This window comes from Sinohyriopsis cumingii, chromosome 4 (genome assembly GCF_028554795.1).
Source record: "Sinohyriopsis cumingii isolate HCF-2022 chromosome 4, ASM2855479v2, whole genome shotgun sequence".
NCBI classification, from domain to species: domain Eukaryota; kingdom Metazoa; phylum Mollusca; class Bivalvia; order Unionida; family Unionidae; genus Sinohyriopsis; species Sinohyriopsis cumingii.
This window is the reverse complement of record NC_142964.1, coordinates 48,407,318-48,426,639: the sequence shown is the minus strand read 5'-3', so window position 1 is coordinate 48,426,639 and position 19,322 is coordinate 48,407,318. Positions and strand designations below refer to the sequence as shown.

The following is a 19,322-nucleotide window of genomic DNA, read 5'->3' as shown; positions in this document are numbered from 1 at the left end:
ATTTTTGGTTCAGTAAGGCATCAGTCCCTTTGAGCAACTATTGTTCCATTGTTGTCTAGGAAAGTGTATGTGCGGTTTATAATAATAATTATTTGCACATTTGTCTTCCTTTCCTGGGCTGCTGGTTAATTTATTTTTTCCGACCCTCCCAAATTTCTATGTGATTGCCAGACTCAGAGAATTTGTGGTCAGTTCTTAAATTGTTTTAGTCATGAAATATTATTTAAGATCCTGTTGTTGCTGGATAGCTGGTAAACCTTAAATTTTGAGAACCCATTTATATACCAGAATATTACAGAAGCATGATTTGCTTGTTCATTCAGGAAAGTGTTGTATACAGTTGCCTGTCTTGTCATATTGGTATTAAAGATAATAAAAGGACAGACATAGTTGCATATAGGACATGCATTCCTGACTTGTGCATATTTTACAAGTGTCCACTGACAGTGGAACACATTCTTGTCAAGTTTATTGACTTCTACCATAAGAAACACAAGTTTTTTAAAATGTAAGAAGCCCAAGATGTTCTCACCACATTAGACATCAGCCACACTGTTTTAAATATATAAAATGTTCTCACCTTTTTAGAGTTGGTATATTAAGCCAATGCTATATCCCTGAACCTAAATGAAGTTGAAAAGGGTATGAGTTTGCATGTTCATTATTCATTCATGTGCATGTTTGTGAGTTCATTTGTTCATTCATTAGTTCACAGTGACCTACCAGAAACTTTATAGTTGGGGTACTCAGCTTGCAATGTATCCACATATAGTACTTATTAACAGAAGTGCTGATAAAACAGGGCAGGAGATATTAATGGGATAACTAATGGTTAAAATGCAAAAGCATTGATGCATAAAAATTAGGTTATAGCGACCTAGTTTTATTATGTTTGTGTTGCACACATTAGGATGCATTTACATGTTAATTTTCATGATCCAAGATGCTGAGTATTAATTAACAAATAGCTGAGAAGTCATTTAAGTATGAAAATTGGATTATAGTGATCATTTGATATGGTTGAGTTACTCTTCTCCTGAGATGCAACAACATTCTGATTTCCATAAATTAAGTGAAATATGGGCCAATATATTTAGGTGTAACAACACACAAATTTCCATAAAAATAGGTAAAATTAAGGCCGAAATATTGAGATGTAACAACATGTACTTTCAGGATTTTTGTATCATACATCTGCAGTAATTATTGGACACTATTTTATCAGCATTCATGAAAATTACTCTCAGATGTATCTTGAGGAAAGTAAGTCAACTATGCCAAATATAGGTCTCTGTGATCTAAGTCACTTGTTTGAATGATTGATTTTTCAAAATTAAATTGATCCAAGGGCATTTTTATCATTTCAGTGCCCAAATCAGTGGTGAATTTGTCCGTTTCAGTAGCAGAAAAGTACACGGTTACCTTGGACTGGGATATTCCCTCGGAGAGCCACCAGGACCACTACTTGGTCCGATATCGTGGCACTCTACAAGACCCCAATGCTCCATTTATAGAGAACTCTACATTGGAGTCCCAAATAAGGATACAGAACTTGTTTCCTGGAGAGAGATTTGAGTTTCATGTGTATGCAGTGAATGAAATGGTCACGAGTCTTCCACAAGTCATCTACCTGTACACAGGTAAAGTATCTGCTCTTTTTATTTAAAGCTCTGCAAGTCTTAGACCATTAGAGTTTAAGAGATGGTCAGTTGTCCATTGTCTGCCTATTTGTTTGCACTTTGAGAAATTCCATGAAACTTTACACTTGTATTCATCCTTTGGTCATGCTATGGGAAATCTGGAAAGGTCAGGAGAAAGAATAGGTTTGTTCACAACTGGGAAAAGCGCTGTAAAATTTTAAAAATATTAATCGAGCTTGAAGAGAAAGAAAAATATGTAATCGAGTCATAATTGAACCGATTTGTTAAATTGATTGGGTTCTTAACAGAATTTTCAGAGGTTACTGCACTCTTCTGTCAGTCAAGGTAAAATTGCTTATTGGATCATTTAGTTCCTTCCCTAAACATATTTGTTTAGTTAATTCAAGCACTCATGCTATCTGATTGGTCAGATATACTGGTTACCCCTTAGTCTGTTCCATATTGATATCTTTTGTTGAAGCTAAGTGGATCAGTCCCTACACATTTTTTTTAAACATGTGATCTTGGTACAAAATAATAAAGCATATCCTCCCCTTTTTGATGTAAAGATAACGAAATTAATGAAAATGTATGGTGATAAACTTTGGCTAATTTATTTGGCAATTCACACTGGTAATATGGTGTAAATAGTAATTTTCAACATCTCCAGCTCGTCTTTGTGGTGAATGTTACTATCCAACCTTGTTAAATCCAACCTTGCTAAATATTAAGAATTCTACAGACTGTTTGGATGGTCACATTGATGTGGTTTTCACCAAAACTATACATCAGAAGACTTATGCCATATATACATGCTTATAAGACTGGTTCGACTGCACACAGCACAGACCTAGATTGGCCATTGCATAAAAAACTGGCAGATCGGGGTCTGTTCATTTTGTTAGGACTAATCAGTAGAACAAAATGACATAGACCCTGATCTGCCATTGCATTATGCATCAGCAGATCAGGATCTTTGTTGTTTGCAGCTGGACTCAACTTATAAGCAAGTAAATATGGTAATGATGTCCACTTGGTCCTGAATGAAAATGCTGTCAATCTGACATAAAACATGTCCACCACAGCAGTCAGTTTGAAAATATTGTTTTCACTGAAGAATATCAGAAATGGGTTCAACACTCAGCAGCTGTAAGGAAGCAATGTTTTTATCTTTAATATTTGAAAATTCTTTTCGGGGAGTAGAGCATGCTTAAAATTAACAATGTATATTTGCTTTTCAACAATGGAATAACAAGTTTTGAAAAGAATGCATTTCATTATAGACGGTGGACCTGGGTGTACTGTCTTTTCTATTCAACACTAAAATCTCATAGACTCTGAGATATGACTATGGTATAACTGTACGTTTATTTTATGGAACTATGATCAATACAGAGATCTCTTGTTAGCACACCTTTAGAGAAGGGGCACCTGGTTATGCAATTTGTATTTAACATGATGACGAGATAAATAAATAAATAAATCCTCATAGACTCAGAGATGTGACCACACCTGAAGTAAAAAGAGCTTAAAGTACGGCCCCAATAGTGTCTTTCCTTGCTTGTCTGTCAACATTTACTTCTTACTATGCTGGAGTCCCTATGGCTGATATGTTGATTTCAGTCAAACCTGGAATATAGATTTATAACATGAAAATCTAAATTGGTCAGTAATGAGTGATATTCATGAATATTAATGAGGTGATCTTGCTAGTAACTGGCAAACTTCTTGCCACTTTAGGCTCGATATTTGTCCCCTGAGTTTGATCAGCATGGAATATGTGCTTATATTATTAGGTTCTCAAGTAAGTTTGATAATGAGCAAGATAGATACATTCAGCTGATTGGCTGAGCTTGTTTCTATTCTGTTGACTGTAGTTCTGGTCAGATCTTAATCAAGCTTTAAATATATGATGATATCATTAATATCTCATATGAGTTCAGTAACGAGTAAGATCCAAATCTAGTTATGAGATGATCTTGCATCTGATGGGCTGAGCTGGTTTTACCTTGGAAAGCAAGATTTCTGATCTGATTTTGACACAACTTGAATATAAGCCTCTAGTGAGTATTACTACTTCTGAAGCCTGGAGTAAGGTGCTTGCCTTTACCAATCACTACCATCCAAACTCTGTCCACATGGGTTTGAGTCTTGGGTTCAGCCAATGCAGGTATGTGAAAAAGCTTGCTTGTAGCTTCCTGTGGGTTGGTGGTTCTTACCATTGTTTTCATGGGTACTTCCTCCACCAGTTATACTGGCCACCATGTATAGCCTGTCATGCACTGAGAAATGGCATTAAACCCAATACAACAACAAAGACTCTTAAAGCCATGTTATTGATCTCATGGGTTTATTATCTTCAAGATCATGGATGTCTTCATTTATAAGCAAAAGACTGTATATATTAATTATGCCTTTATCTATAGAAAGAATTGTTATGCAGATGTATTAAAATTGGTGAAATGAAGAAGATATAATGTATGGGAGATGACTTACATAGTATGTTTATTCAAAATAAGCAAGCTTAATGAAATGGTCCACTGTTCAGGTGAACATTGCCAGTTCCACTTGGATCTCTTGTTTATAGTATAGTATAGTGGATTTCAGAAATAGGATTTGTTAATAACAAGTATCCACTCTACTGTTGCTAGTGCTGGCAATGTATAAAATTATTATCCTGTACTGTTTTTAAGATTCCTGAATTGTTTACCCAGGCTGAAATAGCGTGTAAGAAACAAACTTATTTTCTACCAAAGTATTCCAGAATAAAGGAATTAACCCTAAAAAATGAGTAAAATACTTGAAAGACTGTAAATTCTTGTCTTGAGCTCTGTGTCATTTTCATTTTCTTTTCAATATCCTTGCAGAGCCATTGCCACCGAATGGAGCTCACGTTCTTTTGAGCAACACAACCATCAGTAGCATCATCTTACAATGGCAGTACATGAGTAGTGCCACCTATGTTGAAAAATGGCTTGTGAGATATATTGACACACAAAGAGAAATACGGAACTTTAGTATACCCAGACTGAACTTGACTCATATTGGTATTACAATTGAAAAGCTTGTCCCAGGGCAGAAATATGCCTTTTCAATACAGAGCATTGTTTCTGAAAAATATTCTGATGCAGTTGTATTGGAAGCCAACACCAGTAAGTAAAATTAAATGTTTTTTTGTCAAAATTACTAATGCAGTGATGTTCTCATATGATATGTAATTTCTTTTGCTTACTGTAGTAGATTCCAAAGACTTGGATGATAGCTGTACTGGTTGTAGCAATCAGATTCTATTTGCATGTTCGTTGAAATTCAAATACACTGTTAGTCTGGTTCATAGGCAAGACAAAGTTTTTGTTTAGAATCTTTGATCTTAACAAATACTAGTGATTTTGGGACATGTGTATGTATGTGATTTGGACTTTTAATGTAGCTTTAACAATTTTTAAGTCATATCACTACAGTGTCTGCAGTGTGGCAGTTTTTAGTGATGTCTAGCACTGGGGCATCATGCTGCAGACATGTAGCATGATGTCCCACCCAGTCACATTATACTGACATCAGGCCAACCAGTCCTTACATTAACATCTTAATGCTAAGTGCCTAGTAAGGCAGCTGTTAGTACCATTTTTATAAGTCTTTGGTATGACATAGCCTGGGTTCAAACCTGCAACATCCCACATCCGAAGCAGACACTCTAACCACTAGGCCACAAGAGCGGTCCAACTTTGGGATATAGATTTATCCTATTCCTTAATCACTATGGCTTTAGTAAGGCAGTTGAAGGACTTAACAACAACAACATCAACAATAATAATAATAATAATAATATTTAACAAATTTTCACCAGTTCAGGTTAGGACATAAACTTATTTCCAGTATTTGACAATAAATATGTGATATAATATGCAATATACATGTGATATGCAATGTATATGTGATATGCAACATATATGTGATATACAATATATATATATATATATATATATATATATATATATATATATATATATATATATATATATATGCAATATATATGTGCAATATATATGTGATATGCAATAAGTATGTTACAAATGTAAACGAGTTTTATAACGTGTTTAGAATTTTCATATGTTAATTTGCTCAGTAACCAAATTTGTGAAGAAAAAAATTTCAAAAGAAAAGATGCAATCATTTACATTAATAAATCTTCATTGATTAGTTTCAAATTGGTGTCCTACTCATCTGGTTTGCAGCTGTACCACCCTGAATTTTGCCCCAAAAATGAATTGGAGGTCTTACTTAATATGCATTGTTCTTAAGATCCTTTAAGTAATCAAACAAATACAATTTACTTTTGCTGGAATGAAAATCGCTTTTTGGGGGGCAAATACTTTATTGTTTGATGTCATTCAAAAACTGTATAGCATGTCAAACCCTTTTTGTGTCGTATCTGTTATTATAAACTTGTCCTCATTCTTTATCACATCATGACATCTGTATACTATCATACACTATCATTGCATACTGCATTACGTACCATGTATACTATCATACACTATCATTGCATACTGCATTACATACCATGTATACTATCATACACTATCATTGCATACTGCATTATGTACCATGTATACTATCATACACTATCATTGCATACTGCATTATGTACCATGTATACTATCATACACTGTCATTGCATACTGCATTAATACCATGTATACTGTCATACACTATCATTGCATACTGCATTACGTACCATGTATACTATCATACACTATCATTGCATACTGCATTACGTACCATGTATACTATCATACACTATCATTGCATACTGCATTACGTACCATGTGTACTATCATGCACTATCATTGCATACTGCATTACGTACCTTGTATACTATCATGCACTATCATTGCATACTGCATTACGTACCATGTATACTATCATGCACTATCATTGCATACTGCATTACGTACCATGTATGCTATCATGCACTATCATTGCATACTGCATTACGTACCATGTATACTATCATACACTATCATTGCATACTGCATTACGTACCATGTATACTATCATACACTATCATTGCATAATGCATTACGTACCATGTATACTATCATGCACTATCATTGCATAATGCATTAATACCATGTATACTATCATACACTATCATTGCATACTGCATTATGTACCATGTATACTATCATACACTATCATTGCATACTGCATTAATACTATGTATACTATCATACACTATCATTGCATACTGCATTACGTACCATGTATACTATCATGCACTATCATTGCATAATGCATTAATACCATGTATACTATCATACACTATCATTGTATACTGCATTATGTACCATGTATACTATCATGCACTATCATTGCATAATGCATTAATACCATGTATACTATCATACACTATCATTGCATTCTGCATTATGTACCATGTATACTATCATACACTATCATTGCATACTGCATTACGTACCATGTATACTATCATGCACTGTCATTGCATACTGCATTATGTACCATGTATACTATCATGCACTGTCATTGCATACTGCATTACGTACCATGTATACTATCATACACTATCATTGCATACTGCATTAATACCATGTATACTATCATACACTATCATTTCATACAGCATTATGTACCATGTATACTATCATACACTATCATTGCATACTGCATTAATACCATGTATACTATCATACACTATCATTGCATACTGCATTAATACCATGTATACTATCATACACTATCATTGCATACTGCATTACGTACCATGTATACTATCATGCACTGTCATTGCATACTGCATTACGTACCATGTATACTATCATGCACTGTCATTGCATACTGCATTACGTACCATGTATGCTATCATACACTATCATTGCATACTGCTTTAATACCATGTATACTATCATACACTATCATTGCATACTGCATTACATACCATGTATACTATCATGCACTATCATTGCATACTGCATTAATACCATGTATACTATCATACACTGTCATTGCATACTGCATTACGTACCATGTATACTATCATACACTATCATTGCATACTGCATTACGTACCATGTATACTATCATGCACTATCATTGCATAATGCATTAATACCATGTATACTATCATACACTATCATTGCATGCTGCATTATGTACCATGTATACTATCATACACTATCATTGCATACTGCATTACGTACCATGTATACTATCATGCACTGTCATTGCATGCTGCATTACGTACCATGTATACTATCATGCACTGTCATTGCATACTGCATTACGTACCATGTATATTATCATACACTATCATTGCATACTGCATTAATACCATGTATACTATCATACACTATCATTGCATACTGCATTACGTAACATGTATACTATCATACACTGTCATTGCATACTGCATTAATACCATGTATACTATCATACACTATCATTGCATACTGCATTACGTACCATGTATACTATCATACACTATCATTGCATACTGCATTAATACCATGTATACTATCATACACTATCATTGCATACTGCATTAATACCATGTATACTACCATACACTATCATTGCATACTGCATTACGTACCATGTATACTATCATACACTATCATTGCATACTGCATTACGTACCATGTATACTATCATACACTGTCATTGCATACTGCATTAATACCATGTATACTATCATACACTATCATTGCATACTGCATTACATGCCATGCATACTATCATACACTATCATTGCATACTGCATTACATGCCATGCATACTATCATACACTATCATTGCATACTGCATTACATGCCATGCATACTATCATACACTATCATTGCATACTGCATTAATACCATGCATGCTATCATACACTATCATTGCATACTGCATTACATACCATGCATGCTATCATACACTATCATTGCATACTGCATTACATACCATGTATACTATCATACACTATCATTGCATACTGCATTACATACCATGTATACTATCATACACTATCATTGCATACTGCATTACGTACCATGTATACTATCATACACTATCATTGCATACTGCATTACGTACCATGTATACTATCATACACTATCATTGCATACTGCATTACGTACCATGTATACTATCATACACTATCATTGTATACTGCATTACATACCATGTATACTATCATACACTATCATTGCATACTGCATTACGTACCATGTATACTATCATATACTATCATTGCATAATGCATTACATACCATATATACTTGCTTATAAGTCAAGTCCATCTGCAAATCGCACGTACCCAAATCTGCTGTCACATAATTTGCTGGCAAATATGGGTCTGTGCAATTTGTTAAAAGTAATCAGTAGAACAGACAACACAGACCCTGATCTGCAGGTATAGATCAGGTATTTGTTTGTGTGCAGTTTGACTCAACTTATCAGCAAGTATAAATGGTAGTTGGACTCAACCTATAAATATATACAGTTGCTGTCTCCAGGAAATTTGCATAATGGACAACATTGGTAAACCATACAGATCGTTTGCTCATATAACATAGTGGATTCTTTCGAAAAATTCTTTTTAAAAAAAGTTAAATATAGTGAGGGAGTTAGTTCAGTATTTTATGTCTTAAAGTATGTATGATATACTTTCCTCATAACTTTCTGTGGCAAGTAACACAAAAGAAGACAATCCATCAAGCCAGATATCTACGTGTCTGATTTGGTGAAATTCTTGTCACTACTCATATGTTAAAATAATTTTATTTCAGAACCAATCATCACCACAGTGCTTTCCAGAGTGGCAGTAACTAATAGCTCCATTATAATTGGCTACACAGTCCAGGAAGATGACATTTTTGATTATTTCTTGTTCACCTTGCAAAATGAAACAACCATAATTTTGAAGAATAAATCTGATGATAACAGACAGGTTACATTTACCTCCCTTTCAAGTGGAACTCTCTACACAGTGGAGGTAAAAACTGTCAGTGGAAATGAAAGCAGTCGACCAAGATTCATAAGTGTCACAACATGTAAGCTATACAATCAAGACTATTCCTATATATATGTAGTTAGCAGAGGCAAGGAGGATATTTATTGAAATAAATATACCAGCATTCATGAAGTTAATTAGAAAATAAATTCTTAGATAATATGATTAATTAATGTGATTGGGTAATGTATTATAGAAAGGAAAAGTAAATTGTTTTCTGAGAATGCTGACCTGATCACATTACTATCAATCTCTCAATCCCTTCCACACTTCCCCTCAAACACAAGCATCCTTTGTTAGATTTTTGCACACGTTTAAACTGGTAAACATCTAGGTTACAGGTAGCCACTGAATGGGGGCAATGGGGGGGTAATCTGTAAGAGTTACTTCCTTTCATCAATATTAATACGTCGATGGTAAGTTGTGTTCTGTCTTTAAGGTTGGGAGGGATTCAGAGGAAGAAGTTGTTGTTTCCTAATGATAATCATGTTAATGTGAATAGGTCAGGGAGACACAATTTTCTGCGATATTCCAATTCTTTGTTGTGGGAGATTTTTGTTATCAGATCCATTTTAACTGAAAAAATTAACTGTAAAGATTATGTTGTACCATGATATGCAGTAGACGATACATTAGGTCTTAATAATCATCTTTCACAGATGTTGTCACCATAATGGGAAGGTCACATTAAATGAAACCCATTTATGCAGCAGCCGGGTTATCCTGATGTTTAAAAATAGATTGATTATGGTTTGATGATCCAGCTCATGCCATATAATTTAGCATTTATTTCATTGGGGTTTTTTCATTGACTGTTTGTATTTTTTACAGTACCAAACTTGCCCTTGGTTAAAATTTCTTCAGAAAAGACTAATATTACTCTGATGATATCAAGACCAGCCGGAAACCTAGATGCATATAGGATTGTTTGCTTCACCGCCAGCATGGATGTTTTGCGGAACATAACCATCCCAGCATCTTTTGACACACAGACAGTCAGTATAGATAACTTACAGCCCCATCAGTTGTACACATGTAATGTGTCAAGTATAGCAGAACAAACATACAACACACTGACGGTTGATATCAAGACCCAGGAAGATGGTAAGCAGTTTAGACTGGGGGTGTGGGGGTGTATTATGCTTTACCCCCATTTTCCAGGTTTACATCATGCGCTCGACTGTGATCAACATAAACCCAGATCTGCTATTGAATAATATACCAGCATACCTGGCCCCCATATTGTCATATTGTACAAGACCAAATAAGGCCCTGTCATCTCCAAACTGATTGAGCTTGGGTCTCAATTTCAAAACTGCCAGATTAAATTTGGTACTTGTTATATACCCGTACATTTGAAATTTGGTTTTCTTGTAGAGAAAAGCAAGATACAAATGTCCAGAGAGTTTTGTGAATATAACTTTATCCTGATGAAAGTTGTGGAAAGATAATGTTTTTGGACTTGTGGCTTGCTACAAATTTTCAAGAATATAAGACCAGAACTTATCCTGTTTTTTTTAAAATATCATAAGCATGACATTCGGTCTTGATCCTTACATGTTGATACATTATGTGATGGCAGATCTCCTAAGCCTGTGTTTTTCCCTGTTTTATGTATACTATACCTACGTCATTACCTTAATCACAAGGTCAGTGTATTAGCAGTATTGTTTTCCAGATAAGATTATCTTTTCATGATTTTGAGGTTTCGATACAATGGACTTTTCACAGTTTTCAATTTCATTTGCCTTGAATCCAAGAGAACTCAGGATGAAAATGTAGAGAAATTTGGCTGGTTTCCTTCCCAACTCCTTTCTCTAAAAATCATTTCTGTCAACCAATAAGATGGTTTTTTAAACAGATTTTTTAATTGTATTGCTGCCCCATGGGGTGGGGAACCACCTTGCAAGATAAAAGTTTAATCTTAAAACCCGGCCAGGCCATGTATTTGCTGGTACCTGTCCATAAAAGAAAGGCATCATGAAATAAAAATTAATTCTAGAAATAACAAATTTGCATGTTGTTTTCAGTGCAGTCTTGAATATATGTGACATTGTGGCAACTTGATATTATAACATGAGGTGGCATATGCACTGCATCCTGCAGATATCCATGTAGAAGTATTAAAAGCCATAGCAACTTTTTGCCAAAAATATCTATATCATTATATCCATATCATATTAATTCATGTGTAACATACATCCAGCTACAATCTGTGAAACCCTAGCTCTGCTGTCACAGTGTACTGCCATGTTAGATCACACAGTGTACTGCTAAATCAGATGTGTCATTACAGTGTACCACTAAATCAGATGTGTCATTTCAGTGTACTGCTAAATCAGATGTGTTATTACAGTGTACTGCTAAATCAGATGTGTCATTACAGTGTACTGCTAAATCATATGTGTCATTTCAGTGTACTGATAAATCAGATGTGTCATTTCAGTGTACTGCTAAATCAGACATGTTATTACAGTGTACTGCTAAATCAGATGTGTCATTACAGAGTACTGCTAAATCATACGTGTCATTACAGTGTACCACTAAATCAGATGTGTCATTACAGTGTACTGCTAAATCATACGTGTCATTACAGTGTACTGCTAAATCATGTTTCATTACAGAGTACTGCTAAATCATACGTGTCATTACAGTGTACTGCTAAATCATGTGTCATTACAGAGTACTGCTAAATCATACGTGTCATTACAGTGTACCACTAAATCAGATGTGTCATTACAGAGTACTGCTAAATCATACGTGTCATTACAGTGTACCACTAAATCAGATGTGTCATTACAGTGTACTGCTAAATCATACATGTCATTACAGTGTACTGCTAAATCATGTGTCATTACAGTGTACTGCTAAATCAGCTCCATTACATAGTATACAGCCAAGTCAGAACTGCTATCAGAGTATAGTTGGGAGGTTTTTACAGATGATTAACTAGCTACATTTGCAAAGAAAAGATCCCCATAATGAAAGATAGGTGTTGAAAATAAGATTCAGTAATGTTTGAACTATTAATGAAATATCTCAACTTGGAATTTTAAGCTTATCTGCACCAAGTGCAGGAATGCTTATGTTAAACCCCAGGCATCATGGTTGGCAGATGCATTGTGTGTGTAAAGTAGTACTATACCAGCCAAAAAAAGTAGGTCACTCAGACCAACTTTTCATATGTCCTATGGTGTACCACAGTATTATAGCATTAGTAGGTAATTTAACCAATTCTAATGCTACAATGCACATATGTACTTGACATAAGTCAGTTTCTGGCACACTGTTGGTTGTACAGTCATGAAAAAAGATATATGTTTGCATCTTCCAAGAATACTACTCGACCATAGAAAAAGCAGGTCACCATGAGCTACCTTTCACACTTAATTATTTATGTGTGCTTTCTATGGGTGAGCTTTTTGGCCTGTACTCTAATGATATTTACTATGTGCATTCATAAAAAGTAGGTTACTATGACAGATTTCTTGTCATTTAGTGATTTTGCACACATATGATTTTTCTGAACCCTGGTGCTTGTACAGACATTAAACTGGATACAAGCATATATACAGAGAAGTACATCATCTTCATATCGAAAGACAAAAGTAACTGTGACTTGTATAAATCACTTGGTTTGTCATCATCATCACTCATTATTGATCAAAATTGAGTATTAATAAATTGTGCACATTTATTCTGAATAAATATAAATAGTATGCATGCAAACATTACTGTCCTTAGGCAGCTTCACACCAACATACATGGCTTGTTTTCCTTTGTTTAGTGAATAATGGATATATATCAGTGAGTGGATTTTAAAAAATAATATTTTTAAGAGTGGGGATGCCACAAGTGAAAATACTTGTATTTCTCACCCACGAGATGAAATGTATGTTATACTTTTGGAAGAAACAAATTTCCATTTTATTTTAAGCTATGGTATATTGGCAAGATAAAGTGTTTTAAGAGTTTGAAAGTAGCAAATTTCTTAAAAAATAATATTAGATGTTTACCAATCATGTTCTGTGTCTTGTTTCACACAGAAAATATGATTTGTGTCAAAATTCTTTTTCCTAATGCATTGCAAGAAAGTACATACTTGAGAGAAAACTGAATTAAAAAAATTAAGTTTATAGTGGGATTTGAACATAGTTCTCTTGCATAACAGGTCAACTTGTTCCTACCGCATCAAGCAGTTGACAGCCTGGCAGATGAAATTCTTTGTTCATAAGGTTATCAGTGTCTGTCGGGTAAAGTTCTTGAGCGAAAAGGAAGATTGATAATTCACTCCATTTAATATATATATCCTTTCTTTCTTTAAAAGCACCAAGTGCAGTTGAAAATCTGGTAGCTGTGGAAACAGCCCCCAACACTGTGCAGTTGAATTGGAATCCCCCTCAGTTTCTCAATGGTATCTTGACAGTCTACTTGATATCGTACATTGGTGTAAAAGAGGTCAGTGATTTATTTGATTCATTACTAATTACTGCATGAATATGCTTCTATATTCTCTGTGATTATGCTCTTTATTACTATTTGATTATACTTCTAATTTCTATCTGATTATGCTTTAGTACTGTTCAGTTATGTGTCTTATTACTGTTTGATTATTTCTATGTTGTTACACGCATAGCTACTGTTTGAATATGCTCCTAATAAGTATTTGATTATGTCCCTAATTACTGTTTGTTTATGTTCCAAATTATATGATTATACTCATAATTACATTTTGATTATGCTCCTAGTTACTCATTGATGATGACACCATTCTTCCCACCCCTGTAAACGATAAGGGCTTGCACATTTGTTCATATCCTTCTGTTCATTACATATACAGTCCAACCTAGTTATTTCAATTAATATTGGGGGTGTCAATAAATCGTTGACATAACCGGGTTCCAAAATATCAGGGTTCATAAAAACCGGTAACGTAATTTTAAAGACACCCTTGACCTTTATTTTTGTCTCTTACTCTTAGGTTTACTGGAATGTTGCCTCCAAACAGGCTGCAAATGTAAATGTAAGATTAATTATTGCTTTATTTGTTTGCACTTTAGTAACAAGTGTTTGTTTTCGTAACTGTTGAGAGAGAATTCAGATTCCAGCTGTACATAGCAGACAATACAAAAATAACAGTGTTAATAAATTACTCATGTATGTGTACATGTATGTTCACTTTCTGAAAAAAAGATACAGTATATAATCTATTTTCTCTTTTAATTTGACAGTCAGTGTATGTTTTACAGTGAACATATCATAGTGTTAATATTCCTCAGTAAATAAAATAACCTTCCCTCCTGAAGAAATTGTAAAAATATGAGCTTATCTAAACCTGACCACCCCTATGCAGAGATTCTATGTGCTGTATTCTGCTGTATTGTCCCCACTCACTTTTTAAGAATTTCAATATAACAGAATATGTAGAACTGTAATTATTTTCAGTATTTTCTTTTGTTAGTGTTGTCTTGTGGCTAATAGCAAAATGTAACTTACTAAAATTATATTTCTCCAAAATGGACATTAAAAGTTGCAATTCATAGAAATAAGCAGGTCCAAATGTTATTTTGGACTGAAACTTATGCCTGATATAACAGGGTTATCGACTTTAACAGACGTTGAGATAAGTGAGGAAAAATTTGCATAACAAAGAAAGATTTTTTCATGACCAGACCAAAACACTTGACAAACACGAGTTCTCAAGATAACCGAGGTCAAGATAAGTGGGTTTGGCAGTATTTCAATTCAGTTTCATTGAACCATCCATTTTTATGTTATTTGTACATCCATCATTAATGCTTTCATTTCTGGAGGATAAATTCCAAAACCATTTAAGATTCATTTATGAAGCATGTTACATTTATTAGACTTGCATTCCATGTGTGTCCTTTGTACTATTTAAAAAAAATCATTTTCAGTATTTTAATTGTTCTTGTCCATTTATCTATACATCCATTTATCTGTACATCCATTTATCTGTACATCCATTTATCTACATCCATTTATCTGTACATCCATTTATCTACATCCATTTATCTGTACATCCATTTATCTACATCCATTTATCTGTACATCCATTTATCTGCACATCCATTTATCTGTACATCCATTTATCTGTACATCCATTTGTCTGTACATCCATTTATCTGTACATCCATTTATCTACATCCATTTATCTGCACATCCATTTATCTGCACATCCATTTATCTGTACATCCATTCATCTGTACATCCATTTATCTACATCCATTTATCTACATCCATTTATCTGTACATCCATTTATCTGCACATCCATTTATCTGTACATTCATTTATCTGTACATCCATTTATCTGCACATCCATTTATCTGTACATCCATTTATCTGTACATCCTTTTATCTGTACATCCATTTATCTATACATCCATTTATCTGTACATCCATTCCTTCATTTTGTTTCGGGTCAAAACTGTCTGAAAGTTTAAGACATCCGTATGAAATTTGGTACACATATTAGCTTCTGATGTGGACCCAGGAAAAGGGTACCAGGTAATAATGCGGAATAATGAGTAATAAACAAACACAAACTGAAATATGAATGCATTTCATGAATGGAAGTGAAGATCTACCTGTAGTTTGTGCTACCACAAAATTTCCATCGATGAAATCTCTTTTGCGTGACAATCATTGATAAATTCTTTATTCTTTACATGGACAATTTTTTCACAACGTTACTTTTCTAGCAGAGCTGTCTAAAGTGCTCACCTTTACCGATCACTGCCATCTCACCTCCATCCACACGGGTTCGAGTCTTGGTCTTGGCCAGTGTGGGTATGTGAGAAAGCTTGCCAGCAGCTTCCCATGGGTTGTTGGCCTCACTAGTGCTGAAAAATGGCAATAATCCTATAACAACATGAAGATATGAAATTGTTCTAACAACCGACATTGCTATGATATCATCATCTCCAGCAGTTGTATCCATAAACATTGTTATTATAACAAAATGAAACAATATTAAATTTGTTTAGAGAGTCTTTACAACTATATTTTATGATTTATTGCAGTAATTATTTTATTTATTGTAAATTTAACTGTCTTTTGAAATTTTTTGTTTTATTTAAGTACACATATTAAGACAATACAAAAGCAATAGTTCTTTTTTCCATTTATTGCTATTGAAAAACAGAAATACAGACTTAGGGTAAATTCATTCATGTTAATAGATAATAAAAGAAACATTTCAATGGTGGCAAAAAATGTAAGATCAGAATGCAGTTTTGAGACCATAAACAAAATGGGGTAATAGCTGAAATGCAAATAGAACACAACTAAATGCAGAAATAATGCAAATGTGATGCAAATTTGGTTAAATTATGTTTTAATTATATATTTACAGTTCTTCAGTTTCATTATTTTTTGCATTATTTACTGTTTTCATCCATCCATCCATCCATCCATCCATAATTGACACTTTCATTGCTAGAGTAAATCTCTTGATTATGTCTAATCATTGTAAATGCGAACATCCTATATATGTGAACTTCAAATAATCCTTCTAACACAAATTTGAGCAAGATTGGGAAATAGATAACTTTCTTCTTCTTCTTTAAGCCTTGAACATCTATAATGACTTGCAAATCTACTTTATATACAGACTTATAAATTGAGTCCAACTGCAAACTGCACAGACCTAGATCTGCAGTTGTATAATGCACCAGCAGATCAAGGTCTATGCAGTTTGTTAGGAGTAGCCAGTACAACAGACAACATAGACCCTGATCTGCGGTTGAACTTGACTTATAAGTGAGTACATACATTATGGTGAGAAACCACCATATCTTTTATGGATGATTTCAATTTCAGGGTGGTGTAAATGACTCTGGAGCAAGGAATATTACATTTCCAGAACAGCTGGCAGTTTTCAACAACCTGAAAGCGGGATACACTTACACCTTCAATGTGAGTAAATTTACTGATCACTTTTTTGTTTTTCTGACTACTGGAAGTCATTATATTTCAGCATCATTCAGTTTTAACCACTCTGATTAGTTGAAGTATACTGTTTTTAATTTGAAAGTTGCCAGTTTGAGAATGCCTTATAAATAACATACATTATACATGTAATATTAGCATTAAATGATAAAATGGGATTCTTGAACAAGAAAAAATTTGCTATAATAAGTGATATATTGAGGGAGAGACATATTGTTTGCTTATATAAATCATTATCTGAAACCGATATGATTCATATTATATCAGAAGTTAATCTGCATATTGAACAGTTAAATTAATAGTGAAATTAAAAAGAGAAATAAGAAGAAAGAAAATTATGTCTTCATCATTTTGTTTATTTTTATTCTACCCTGTATGGGTATTGTGCAGAGCATTTATCATTTATGTCTGACAGTTAACTGTCAGTCAACAGTATTTAAACATAATTTAAACTAATTTGTTTAACTTACAGGTGCGAGCCAAGACAGTGCATATCGGAGATGAAAAATTCATCACTATCACCCTAAGGACCTATAGTAAGTGTTTTATAATATGCAATAATTATTTAATATTTGTACTAGTCCATCATCTATCCCCTTCAAACCAATGCCAACATCCCAAAAGTTTATAATTACATTGTTTGAACATTTTTTAGTCACTTTTAACTAGTCTAAACATTTGTCCTACTTTTAGCCATCCTGACCATAAGGACATGATCCTGAATCCCATCATATGTTGCCCATCAGGGCATGATCCTGAATCCCATCATATGTTGCCCATAAGGGCATGATCCTGAATCCCATCATATGTTGCCCATAAGGACATGATCCTGAATCCCATCATATGTTGCCCATAAGGACATGATCCTGAATCCCATCATATGTTGCCCATCATTACACATACATTGTACTTATGTCATCATTTGACACCAGTTTCAACTAAATTCAACATGCTAGCATCACCATCACACTGTACAAATCATGCTTAATTGTAATAATTTTTTTTGCACAGGGTATTTTCTTTTGAAGGTTTGCCAATATCTTTGCTTTAGAATTAGCAGTACATCAATCCCTCCTTGTAATGCTGTGTGTGGGAGCCATGGGGTATACTGCCTTGGAGTGAGACTGTGTTATAATGAAGTACATTGTATGACTTTAATATCATATAATAAAATGTAACCTATGACTATACCTGCCTTATAACTGGAATCATGTTATAATGAACAGTGCTATATCAGTGGAATACATTATTTAATATTTGTACTAATAATTATTAACATTTAAAAAAATTATTAATAAAACATGTAAGAATAATTTCTGACAAAGTTTCGTTAGAAGAGTCGTTACAACTAGTAAAAGTTTTAGCTCATTCTCTTTTTTTTTTGTTGTCAGGTCCTCCATACAAGGATGGCATGACAGCAACCAAAGCAATGCCAAAAGTATCTGATCCTACAGTAACTCCCATTGAGACCACAAGCTTTTTTGTCAACTTTACAAATGCTTTCTCTGACAAGTATGGGGAAATACTTGCATACACTGTTATAGTCACAGAAGATCTGACCTACAAATCTGATCTTTTGCTGGGATGGAAGGATGCTCAGTCGGATCATAATGTGAAAACATTCCAGGTTGGTTTTCGAGATGCTAATCTGTTTTTGTTTCACTTGTTTTAGCAGATTTTGAGATATAGGCAT

The 19,322-nt window shown here is 33.9% G+C and overlaps 1 protein-coding gene across 1 annotated transcript in view; it reads left to right on the top strand.

Moving 5' to 3' along the window:
- Positions 1-19,322, top strand: part of LOC149801126 (tyrosine-protein phosphatase 10D-like) — a 155,528-nt gene that overhangs the window by 80,418 nt on the left and 55,788 nt on the right. Inside the window, exons 14-21 of the mRNA XM_089955151.1 lie at positions 1,368-1,640; positions 4,508-4,792; positions 9,434-9,697; positions 10,489-10,761; positions 13,985-14,115; positions 17,501-17,596; positions 18,102-18,165; positions 19,021-19,256. Coding sequence (XP_089811277.1) covers positions 1,368-1,640; positions 4,508-4,792; positions 9,434-9,697; positions 10,489-10,761; positions 13,985-14,115; positions 17,501-17,596; positions 18,102-18,165; positions 19,021-19,256 — 1,622 coding nt within the window. The remainder of the gene's footprint in view (positions 1-1,367; positions 1,641-4,507; positions 4,793-9,433; positions 9,698-10,488; positions 10,762-13,984; positions 14,116-17,500; positions 17,597-18,101; positions 18,166-19,020; positions 19,257-19,322) is intronic.